This window comes from Prunus avium, chromosome 8 (genome assembly GCF_965620075.1).
Source record: "Prunus avium chromosome 8, drPruAviu1.hap1.1, whole genome shotgun sequence".
Classification (NCBI taxonomy): domain Eukaryota; kingdom Viridiplantae; phylum Streptophyta; class Magnoliopsida; order Rosales; family Rosaceae; genus Prunus; species Prunus avium.
The window spans coordinates 37,184,593-37,197,198 of NC_142291.1; the positions used below are offsets into that span (position 1 = coordinate 37,184,593).

Genomic DNA, 12,606 nt, shown 5'->3' on the forward strand with positions numbered 1-12,606 from the left:
CTTTGTAAGTTCTCAAATGGAACTTAATATGCCCTGACCTTGGAATGGGTAGCCTACCCTCTCCCTAAACTTTTCAAAACCCCAAAAACAAATGTGTATTCTTTTAGTGGTAAAAAGGATCCACATCATTCTTTACGTTTGTTTGTTAGGTTTTGATGAAATGGTATGATAAATGTTAATCTTGCATATCCGCACATTCATTCTCAACCATAAATTCCATCACCAACTTCACCTCCATCATGGTTGAGAATTACGCGCATGAACACAACCAAAGTTTATTGAGGTAGGCCTTATAATGAATTCCGATCGATACAATTGGAAACAAAATTTCTTTGACTGACAGCTAGCAGGCATGTTACCGAACTTTTCATTTTCATCGTGGTTGAGAATGGATAATGCAGATGACGAAGATGATTGTTAGTTGTTAATGAATTCAACATCGATGATCAACAGTTGAAAGTCATCCACGTATATATATCTTTCGATAGATAGATAGCATGGCCCACCCCCACCTATCTCCTTAGGCCTTTGTGCGTCATTTGCGACATGTGCAATGTATGTTGGAGAGGTTATCACCATCACATTTGCCATTTTCGTCTGCCCCACTTAGCCTTGGTCCTCAAAATGTACATAATAACTTTATGGTTGGGGTAGAAAATTCAAAGGCTACATTTGTGTAAAGGTTAAGCCATTGGGTTTGGACCGACCTTATGGTACACCTAGTCTTTTCAGCCGTACATAATAATTGTAGAGAAAGTAAAAATGAGCATTTATGGCTTGCTTTCAGTGGGCATAATATGTGCAGGATCTGAGTCATCATTATCCCTAATTATAACTACCGACAATGGATTTGAGTCATCTCTCATTGTCGACTATAAAGAAAGCTAAAGAAATTAAGTTTGGTTTTCATGATTATCTAAGCCCAATGGCATTGCCTACTTACTCTAAAGGGGCCGGAATTCATATCGAACTTTTAACCTAATTTTGTTTATGCATATGCGCAAAGTGTTATGAATTTACATAAAGTGGTCCGATAAGTAGATTAGAATGATTGAGTTTAGAGGTAATCGATGTTCATTGTTAATTATACTATTAGATGCTAAACTGACTGAGTGGCGTCATAACATGTCTTCTTCATTGTCCTTCTTTTGAAATAGATCATATCCAAACAACCATGGACTCTCTGGTGCAATATATGTCTTCATGCTTTTGTTTTGAGTCTTTGACCTAAAGTAAGAAATAGGGCAACCATTTGGATAAGTATGAGGCCAAAGCAATGTCCAAACCCAACACAATGCAGCTGGATGAAACTGCTGGCCAGCAACATATGGATTAGCCAAAGCTAATATTAAACTCCTAGTTTATTCTAAATCAGCCCATTAAGTCCTGGACCTTCTCATCATAAAATAAAAACCAGCCCACTCAGTCAAAACATTTAACAAAGTTTTGTCCCTAATTGTTATCATTAACATACCTATTTCTAAGTAAGGGTTCGTAGCTCAAGTTGTTAAAAATATTGATTCTTGCATTCGAATTTCTATTTTCCTTTTTTCCTATATCGTTTGTACCTTCACTCTGTCTAAATCATCCATCATATTATTCAAGTATTAAAACAACTGTCCCACTTTCCATTAGAATTTCTAGGAAAAAGAACATTGTTTCACTTCATGACATATACGTCAGTGAACAGTATGAGAAAGATTGTAGTCACAAGATCGAGATGGTCAATGGTGCTTTTCTTTCTTGAAGTTAAATATAGGATTAAAAATAATAATCAACATCTAGTTTTAAAATTAATTAGTGATCAGAATTACATGAAGTCTACGAATTTTGAGAGATATGCTGAGGTTCCCACGTGTGCCGACTTAATTGAAAATTGTTGGTCCAAACTAGGTGGGGGTTTGTGTGAGTTTGACAGCTCTTCAGAATTTGTATTGGCTCAGGTCAGCATCAAATCTGGCAAAGAATTGAATTCCAAGCTGAAGCGTGTTTATGGTCTTCTTTAGTGATGGATACCATGCAAAGATGGTAGGTTTTAAAGGCGAAATGTTTGAATGGCAGGTGGTTAATTACTGTTTAAACAAAGCATAAACACTGAGCTTTAAGCTTGTTTTGCTCCTGTCTTTACTGGTTAATTACTTGGGTAGCACCAACTTTAGGAACTTTGTTTGGTTCAAAAAGAGCTTTTTGTTTTTGGTAAATTATAACTGAGAAGGTTACAGAATCCAAAATGAACAGTTTTGATTCTCTATCTGAAGTTTTCAATTCATACACATACCTACTTTTTACCCTTTAATTTATAATAAAGAATGAAAAGCATCCCCTTTTCTTCAGCTTCCTTTAATTATGCAGGTTTCCTTGGTTGCCTTTGAAATGCCATGCAATTGAGGAGACATCACCAAAGTTGCACGCTTTCATTAGCAAATTTCCCTAAAAATTTCAGTGCTTTACAGACATGAACCAGCTTAAAAATTGTTTCCAAAAGCACAAGAGCAGCCCCACAGCCACATGTTCATGTCAGCTATAGAAAGAAATTTGATCATCCTAAGCCCATAGAGGCCATGCCTTTCCCAATAAACCAGAAAAGGCTTTACAGATTTTGTCATCATCTTCATCTCTGCAGAAGCAGCCAAACTAGGTGATAAGTGCGGTTCCTGATATGTTCAACACAAAAAACAACACTCAGTTTTCTTTAGGCACCCCAACCCATGAATTTCAATCCCTTGAATCAAAAAATTCATGCCACTGCGGCAGTCAGTTTTCTCTGCAAACCACAGGGCAGCGCTGGGTTTTCCCTTTTCATTATTAACTTTTTTATACAAGCTATTCTACTTTAATTTAATCCAAATTATAAAGAGGGAAATTCAAATTTAGGTACAGAGTGGGGAGCACATTCGCTCTAACCAACTTAGCTATATCTACCCATTTTCACTAATCTTAATTAAGGTGTTAGGGCGCCCTCATTAAAGAATCTTTAGGGTTCTCAAACTCAAAGTAGTGAATATTTTTAGGGTACAAGAGATACTCTAAATTAAAAGGGAGGGAATTTTCTCACAAACACTATCATGGTGTCATGGGGATTCGAACATGAGACCACTAGTCTACAAGTCAATGCCTCTTTTTACTAGGCTAGACCCAATGAGCACTAATCTTAATTAAAGTCCTTTTTGGTTCACATAACGGATTTAAGGAGAAATCATTTCCCATATTATTTCTCAAGAAATGAGAAATTAAAGATTCATTTCCCACGTTCGGTAATGTTAGGAAAGTAACCGGGAGATATCACTTTATTTCCTTTCCCATATTTGTTTGGAGTAGAAATGGAAAACAAAATTTGTATGATTTTCCAATTATATCCATATTAAATTAAATAAAAAAAGAATACATCTAATGTTTCTCATGAACCAAACGTGACCTAAGAGTACTCAAATTCAATGTCCTAAATCTTAGAATAAATACTATTAAACCCAAAAAAAAAACCTTATCATCATGTAATCACAGTCATTTTCAGTATTCTCATTAGGAATCCAGTAAATCCACCATCACCACGCATCACACCACTAACAAACACACACTGTAAAGTGTAAACAAACAAAACTCACTCTCACTCTCTCTTTCTCTCTCTCTCTGAAACATTAACAAATGGACGGTTCACTCATAATCTAATATTTCCTTGTTTGATGATGATATCCCTGTCACGATCTCATCAATACCCACAAACCCATGTAAATAATAATACTCTTTTGATTACCAACATATTCTTTTTCTACATTCCTCTATCTCAAATCACACATATGTGTGTGTGACTCGAGTCTCCAAAACAAAACATGCATACGTTTTTCATATAAATAATAATTGAAGCATATAATTATTTCACAATCTGAAATTTAAAACTAATAATAAACACACACACAAAGCTTTCCCATTTTTCATTCACCAAAGAACTACCCTCCCTCACCAATACCTTCTCTTTTACGTCCTCCTTCCTTCCTTCTCCATCTAGCTTTCTCACACGACAGTCTAAACAACTTTACAAGATGGGCATGCATATGCATAGTTAAAAAGAAGAAGGAAAATAAAGAAAGACTCTCTCTGTTTTTTCTCTCTCTCTTCTCGACTTCTACACGTTAAAGCCCAAAGCTTTATCGTCGACATTGACGTTTTTCTATAAATTTTTAGTCTGAGCTTTGTTTGCTCTGGTGTTTAATCTGCGTTTTGAGAGGCAGAGCTTGTTGGGCAACCTCCTTCACAGGCTTGCCTCAGCAAAACCTCCATCGGCTCACACCATTAAATCAATTTCAGGTCTGTTTTAATTTTTTTTTTGTTATTTTTCCATTGGAAGTTTTGATTTTTCGTCATCGTCTTTGTCCCGTTGTGTTCCCTCTAGATAACAAAATAAAATAGAGAGCGAAGAAAGAGAAAGACAATCGTCTACTCTCTCTTCATCTCCCTTCGTTTTCCGTGTTGATAAAAAAATCTGTTTGTTTCCATGTGCAATGTGTCTGCAGAGCTTTTATCTACAAATACATATTTGGTTGCATCTCAAAACCCAGATGGTGAAATGCCCTTCTCTGTCAAACGATTCGATCTCTCTCGCTTAGCTCACCATCGACTTACTCTCTTCAACCGACTCCTTCACAAGTTCCGCTATATTCAATAATGGGTCTCGCTCTTTTGCTCAATGGAACCTCAGCTTCATCACCAGCTCAACAATCATCGATTACCTTTTTGAGAGCTTTGCAAGGTCTGCCCGTTTTGGAACTCTCTTCAATTTTCATCAATTTGGTACTCTTTCTTGCCTTCCTCTTCATCGTCTCAGCCAGGCGAATATTTGTTTGTCTGGGTCGGATTAGAATCCTCAAAGACGATTTGGCCTCGAACGCAAGCTCAATTCGGCATAATAGTGTTGTTGATGCTGAAACTCGTGAGGTTCGAGTTGGTACAGCCTTCAAATTTTCAGTCTTTTGTTGCTTCTATGTGTTGTTTGTACAAGTTGTGTTGTTGGGTTTTGATGGGGTTGGTCTGATAAGAGCAGCTTCTAATGGGAAGGTTGTGGATTGGTCTGTGCTCTGCTTGCCAGCTGCACAAGGCTTAGGTTGGTTTGTGCTGAGTTTTTCAGCTCTGCATTGTAAATTCAAGCCGTCTGAGAAATTCCCACTGTTGTTGCGGGTCTGGTGGTCTGTGTCATTTCTGATTTGTCTGTGCACTTTATATGTTGATGGGAGAGGTTTTGCAATAGAAGGCTCAAAACACCTCAGTTCTCATGTTGTGGCAAATCTCGCCGTGACACCAGCCCTAGCCTTTCTTTGTTTTGTTGCATTTAGGGGTGTTACTGGTATTCATGTTTCTGGACACTCTGATCTTCAAGAGCCATTGCTTCTTGAAGAAGAAGCAGGGTGTCTTAAAGTTACCCCTTATCATGAAGCTGGGCTTTTTAGCTTGGCCACACTTTCTTGGTTAAACCCACTTCTTTCAACTGGGGCAAAGAGACCGCTTGAGATCAAGGACATTCCTCTTCTTGCACCACAAGATCGAGCCAAGACCAATTATAAGATCTTGAATTCAAATTGGGAGAAGTTGAAGGCTGAAAATCCTTCAAAACAGCCTTCTTTAGCCTGGGCAATTCTCAAGTCATTTTGGAAGGAGGCAGCTTGTAATGCCATATTTGCCGGCTTGAATACTCTTGTTTCATATGTTGGTCCGTTTATGATTAGCTATTTTGTCGATTATTTAGGGGGGATAGAGACTTTCCCCCATGAAGGGTATATCCTTGCTGGGACATTCTTTGCAGCCAAGCTTGTTGAGACCTTAACGACTCGGCAGTGGTATCTCGGGGTAGACATCTTGGGTATGCATGTAAGATCAGCTCTAACGGCAATGGTATACCGAAAAGGACTCAGGCTTTCCAGCACGGCCAAGCAAAGTCACACTAGTGGAGAGATTGTTAACTACATGGCTGTTGATGTGCAAAGGATAGGGGACTACTCCTGGTATCTCCATGACATGTGGATGCTTCCTATGCAAATAATTCTCGCCCTCGCAATTTTGTACAAGAATGTTGGAATTGCTTCTGTTGCGACGTTGATTGCCACCATTATCTCCATTGTTCTTACTGTTCCTGTGGCAAAGATACAAGAAGATTATCAAGACAAATTGATGACTGCGAAGGATGAAAGAATGAGGAAGACTTCAGAGTGTCTACGAAACATGAGGATTCTCAAGTTGCAAGCTTGGGAGGACAGGTACCGTTTGAAGTTAGAAGAGATGCGTGGTGTGGAGTTCAAGTGGCTACGCAAAGCCCTCTACTCTCAAGCTTTTATTACATTCATGTTCTGGAGCTCTCCTATATTTGTTTCAGCTGTAACTTTTGGTACCTCTATATTTTTGGGTCATCACCTCACTGCAGGTGGTGTTCTTTCTGCTCTAGCCACTTTCAGGATACTCCAAGAACCACTCAGGAATTTCCCTGATCTTGTATCAATGATGGCTCAGACAAAAGTTTCCCTTGATCGAATTTCTGGATTCCTGCAGGAGGAAGAGTTGCAGGACGATGCAACAATTGTCCTGCCAAGAGGCATCACAAAAACGTCAGTAGAAATTAAAGATGGTGCATTTTCCTGGGACCCTTCTTCTCCCAGGCCAACATTATCAGGAATACAAATGAAAGTGGAAAGAGGGATGCGTGTGGCTGTTTGTGGAATGGTTGGTTCTGGAAAATCAAGTTTTCTCTCTTGCATCCTTGGTGAGATCCCAAAAATCTCCGGTGAAGTAAGTTTGTATTTTTTGAATTTCTTATTCTGTTTTGCATCTCATGTTTTCGTTCCTGGCGGGTTCATGAAGTTGTTTTTCTTAGGCTGACTATTAATAATTCCCAATAAATGCTTCTTACCATATCATTTCAGGTAAAGTTATGCGGTACTGCTGCTTATGTTCCTCAGTCGGCGTGGATACAATCTGGAAATATTGAAGAAAATATTCTTTTTGGCAGCCCAATGGATAAACCAAAGTACAAGAAGGTTATCCATGCTTGTTCACTGAAAAAAGATTTGGAACTTTTTTCACATGGAGATCAGACCATAATTGGTGATAGGGGTATAAATCTGAGTGGTGGCCAGAAGCAACGTGTGCAGCTTGCAAGGGCACTCTATCAAGATGCTGACATTTATTTACTTGATGACCCCTTTAGTGCAGTTGATGCACACACTGGGTCAGAGTTGTTTAAGGTTAAACTTGCTAATTGTATCATTGATATCACATTTCAATTGACTTGAATATGGCTAAATATATTTTATGGGGGAATTGCAGGAATACATATTGACAGCATTAGAAGATAAAACTGTGATTTTCGTGACCCATCAAGTTGAATTTCTGCCGGCTGCTGATTTAATACTGGTATAGTCTTCAAACTTTTAATATATTGTTTCTGTAATGAAAGGTCCACATTGGCATCAATAGTCTGTTGCTTATTTGGATAAGTTAGCCAGTTAGCATATTTTGGCATTATTTTGAAGGCCTGTCATACATTAGCGGTTGTACCATCACTGGTTGGCTTGGAAAGTTTATACTTGTGTTGTTTCTGTTAGTTTATTGCAAAACTTTTGAAGTTTTATTTTTCCTTTTGTTTTCCATACTTTCCCCTTCCATTTCCATTTATTCTCAGTTTAGTTTCCTATATCTGGTTTTATATAATCTACTTTATGTGTCTTTGAGAGGTCTTCTGTAACCTTCATTTTCCATCTCTGAAGGTTCTTAAAGGAGGGCGCATCATACAGGCAGGAAAATATGATGATCTTTTACAGGCAGGAACTGATTTTAAATCACTAGTCTCAGCTCACCACGAAGCAATTGAAGCTATGGATATTCCTAATTACTCTTCAGGAGATTCAGATCAAAGCTTGTGTCCAGATGGCTCTATTGAACTCCGAAAAAATCGTGATACACCTAGCAGTAGTGTTGACTGTTTGGCAAAGGAAGTGCAAGAAGGTGCATCAGCTTCAGAGCAGAAAGCAATTAAAGAGAAAAAGAAAGCAAAGCGTTCAAGAAAAAAGCAGCTTGTCCAGGAAGAGGAAAGGGTACGAGGAAGAGTCAGCATGAAGGTTTACTTGTCATATATGGCTGCAGCATATAAAGGGTGGCTGATTCCACCCATAATCATTGCACAAGCAATATTTCAGTTCCTTCAAATTGCTAGTAGTTGGTGGATGGCTTGGGCAAATCCCCAAACAGAAGGAGACCATCCGAAAGTGAGTTCGATGGTCCTTCTTGTTGTTTACATGGCCCTTGCATTTGGGAGCTCTTGGTTTATATTTGTTAGAGCTATTTTGGTAGCTACATTTGGTCTAGCAGCTGCACAGAAGTTGTTTGTGAAGATGCTTAGAAGTGTGTTCCGGGCACCAATGTCTTTCTTTGACTCAACTCCTGCTGGACGGATCTTGAATCGTGTAAGCCTCTTGTTTTTGCTGGAATTTATGTGACTTTCTGTTTGTGAAAACACGTGTTACACAAACTCCTTTCATTTGCATTTTTAACTTTTGAATCGTTTACAATCTATAGGTATCAATTGATCAAAGTGTGGTGGATCTTGATATTCCTTTTAGACTTGGTGGGTTCGCTTCAACGACAATACAACTTATTGGTATTGTTGGTGTGATGACGACAGTTACCTGGCAAGTTTTGCTTCTTGTTATTCCTATGGCCATTGCTTGTTTGTGGATGCAGGTAATTAAATTTGTTGCCCTGATATTGTTGTTTTAAGTACTCTTTGGTATTTAGAAATGAAGAAGAAAAAAAAGGGTATTGCTCACTGTTAGTATCATATTCAATTTCTAGCATCTCCTCTAAATTGTAGATAAATCAGATTTTAGAACTTTAATGACATAAGGTCTCAAAAAATACTTTGCATCTCTTCTTCAAATAATTGGGGGGAATACAATTACTTTTAAAATTTTATTTCTGAATATATAAGATTCAGAAACTATGAGTTCGCTAAGTATTAATGCACCATCATTGTGTGGAGCCTGCAGTGATTGCTACAGAGAAAAGCATGTAAATGATTTTGATCAATTCCTTAACTTTGAGTAGCCTTATTCTTTTGTCTTTTTGTCATGTTGTGTATATGAATCTTCGAGCTAATTACTTAATGTTATGAAAAACTAATTCAAAGGGTCTAAGATCTTTTTCCTGTTCCCCGTTCTGCTGAAAGTTATTAAATATTGCACCTGAATGTAAGCATTCTGTGATGCAGAAATACTACATGGCTTCATCAAGAGAACTGGTCCGAATTGTTAGCATCCAGAAGTCTCCAATTATCCATCTTTTTGGTGAGTCAATTGCTGGAGCTGCCACGATAAGAGGATTTGGACAAGAAAAAAGGTTCATGAAGAGGAATCTTTATCTTCTTGATTGTTTTGCTCGTCCATTCTTCTGCAGTATTGCAGCTATTGAATGGCTCTGCCTGCGCATGGAACTACTCTCAACCTTTGTATTCGCTTTCTGCATGATTTTACTTGTGAGCTTTCCTCATGGAAGTATCGATCCAAGTAAGTTTATGTCTTATACTACTAAAGTTATCTATATGTTATCATGAGAATTGAGTTCTGTAAAACATGAGGTGAATATGAATCACAGAATGGGCATTTCAAAGTGTGCACACACAGATAAAAAATCTCTGAACTTCGTCTGGGAGTATCCACGACATCGTATCTCTTTCATGCTGACATTTCCTTGTGACATGGCTACACTGTAATTTTAACCTGATTGAGTCTCTGAGATCATAATTTTCAACCATCATATCTTATAAACGCATTGTTTACATTTTAATTTGTTGTAGTTTTCATTCAGTAGTGCACTTCGATGTGCTTTGTAGAGCAAAAGAAATCCCCTTTCTGCTAGCTTTAGAATACTGAATAGGTTTGAAAACTGGATTGGTGTTGACATAGTTTAAAGCTTAGTCTCAAATGATTGGATGACTTGATGGGAAGATGATAGAGTAGAGTTTACAGACTATGACAAAATGACATATCTAATGATAATTGGTTCTTTCATGAAGGCATGGCGGGCCTTGCTGTGACATATGGCCTGAATTTGAATGCACGCCTATCACGGTGGATACTTAGCTTTTGCAAGCTTGAAAACAAGATTATTTCTATTGAAAGGATTTATCAGTACAGTCAAATCCCAAGTGAAGCTCCACCTGTTATTGAGGATTCTCTTCCTCCATCTACATGGCCAGAGAATGGAACAATTGAAATAGTTGATTTAAAGGTATGCTGCCTGCAGTTCAATTTCATGTTATCTTTACATGTCCTTGTAATTAATGTCAGGGATAAGTTTTTTGTTGTGCCTATTCTTTGTTATGGGGATACGTTTTGTTATGCTTATGCTTAATTTTAGGAATAATATGTAGTTATATTGCAATTGGATTGCAAAATGAAAATGCTAACAGTCCTGCTTCCTTCTTCCTTGTTTCCTTTGAAGGTTCGTTACAAGGAAAATCTTCCTGTGGTCCTTCATGGGGTAACTTGTACTTTTCCTGGTGGAAAGAATATTGGAATTGTTGGGCGTACTGGAAGTGGTAAATCTACTCTGATCCAGGCATTATTTCGACTAATTGAACCAGCAGTGGGGAGGATCCTAATAGACAATGTTGATATTTCAACGATTGGTCTTCATGATCTCCGTAGCCGTCTCAGTATCATACCCCAAGATCCTACCTTATTTGAAGGGACCATTAGGGGCAATCTTGATCCCCTTGAAGAGCATTTGGATCATGAAATTTGGCAGGTTTGACTACTGTTGCATATCCTATCCTTCTCATTTTGGAATCTGACTGCATTTTTCGCAATTCAAGTAATTTTCTTATTACTTAAGCAGCAGGGGGTATTCTTTAATATAACTATCAACATATTTTAGTTTAATACTGGTCCTTGTATTAAGTCTATGTTGATCCTTGAAAACCAAGGATTATGTTATTGAAAAGTATACAGAAAATTAAAGTGTTTTTTAGGAATTCGTACACACATGTATTATACACATAGTTCCTAACTAGGGTTGGATTTATTCGGTACAGGCACTTGACAAATCTCAGCTTGGAGATATAATCCGTGAAAAAGAGCAAAAGCTTGATACACCAGGTACGAGTTAAATCTCTTACCCGGGACTCTCTAAATAAAGGAAATTATAATGTCTTGGTTTGTGTGTAGCTACCAATGAGTTGTATTTTTATGTTGAAATTGCAGTGCTGGAAAATGGAGATAATTGGAGTGTGGGGCAGCGACAACTTGTTTCTTTGGGCAGGGCATTGCTTAAGCAAGCAAAAATACTGGTGCTTGATGAAGCGACAGCATCAGTTGATACAGCCACAGACAATCTCATTCAGAAAATTATTCGAACAGAGTTTAAGAACTGCACTGTGTGTACTATTGCACATCGTATCCCAACCGTAATTGACAGTGATCTTGTACTGGTACTCAGTGATGGTACGTACAGTTGCATTTTTTGAAGGGTGGCACACATAATTACATTTTATGAATTTCCAGTAGACTCAGTATTCATCAAAAAGTAGAAAAATAGTCTAAAGTCGTGATTGAAAAATAAGTTCCTTCTCTTAAACCATAATCTGTTTTGGTTAAGAAAATGTAAGAGTTTGCACACATTTCTTTGCAAGTTATTGAATCGTTATGTGCACTAGTGAGGGACTCAACTTCAGTAAGTTATTCGTGTATTGCAAGTGCTCATTAACTGGATATTCTTGTGACATGATTCTGCATTTCCTTGAGAAAGTTTATTCTTTGGTGCTTAGGGCGGGTTTTTAAACACCATATTTGATGGTTTTGCAGGTCGAGTTGCAGAGTTTGATACTCCTACAAGGCTATTAGAAGATAAATCATCCATGTTTCTAAAATTGGTAACAGAATATTCATCAAGGTCTAGTGGCATACCAGATTTTTGATTCGGATGTCATGGCTAAGAACTCTTGATTCAAAGGCAACAGCAAGAGCAGATGATTACAAAATGAGACAGTTGATGCCACCAGGTTCATTGCGGCTGCTGCTGCATTCGGGAAGTTGAAAGATAATGGGAAGGATAAAGGTGATTGTCATGTTATCATTCCAAAACCCCATTGGAGGAAAATTGTTTCTAATTTACAGTGATTATGGGTTAATTCATCCCCCAAGCCGAATCGGGGAATTCTTTCATGGTCAGTGTACTTAGACAAATAAGTTGGGATGATGAGAGTCGTAATAAAATTACAAGAGGCAGAGATGGGGGGTATATTTGTGTTTAATCATGTTGAATAATGTAGTCTCTAGTTGAAGGAGTAGGCCTATTTATTTAGTTAGGCAATAGGTGCAGCTGGATTAGTCAATGTTTTTGGTCTGAAATGAGTCAATGTTTTATTCCACAGCAGAATGTTTAGACCCTGGTGCTAGAATATCATAATACCACATTTTGTCCCTGTTTCCTTTGTCACTGAATGGATTTCACTTGAAAATTGAAAACTTGCATATAAACTCTGTTCTGGTTTATGACACATTGACCATGCTCATGCATGATTCTGTAGAAAATTAAACAATCAGGCGGATTGAAAATATATCAGGTATTTTG

The 12,606-nt window shown here is 37.8% G+C and overlaps 1 protein-coding gene across 1 annotated transcript; it reads left to right on the plus strand.

Annotated features, from left to right (window-relative positions):
* Positions 1-3,907: 3,907 nt before the first annotated feature.
* Positions 3,908-12,471, plus strand: ABCC5 (multidrug resistance-associated protein 5). The gene is made up of 12 exons (XM_021975621.2): positions 3,908-4,302; positions 4,509-6,768; positions 6,903-7,223; positions 7,306-7,392; positions 7,746-8,441; positions 8,554-8,718; positions 9,245-9,539; positions 10,049-10,263; positions 10,477-10,782; positions 11,069-11,132; positions 11,238-11,477; positions 11,838-12,471. Exons 2-12 carry the CDS (start codon positions 4,660-4,662, stop codon positions 11,948-11,950), a joined length of 4,611 nt encoding a protein of 1,536 aa, XP_021831313.2. The 5' UTR covers positions 3,908-4,302; positions 4,509-4,659; the 3' UTR covers positions 11,951-12,471.
* Positions 12,472-12,606: the final 135 nt, after the last annotated feature.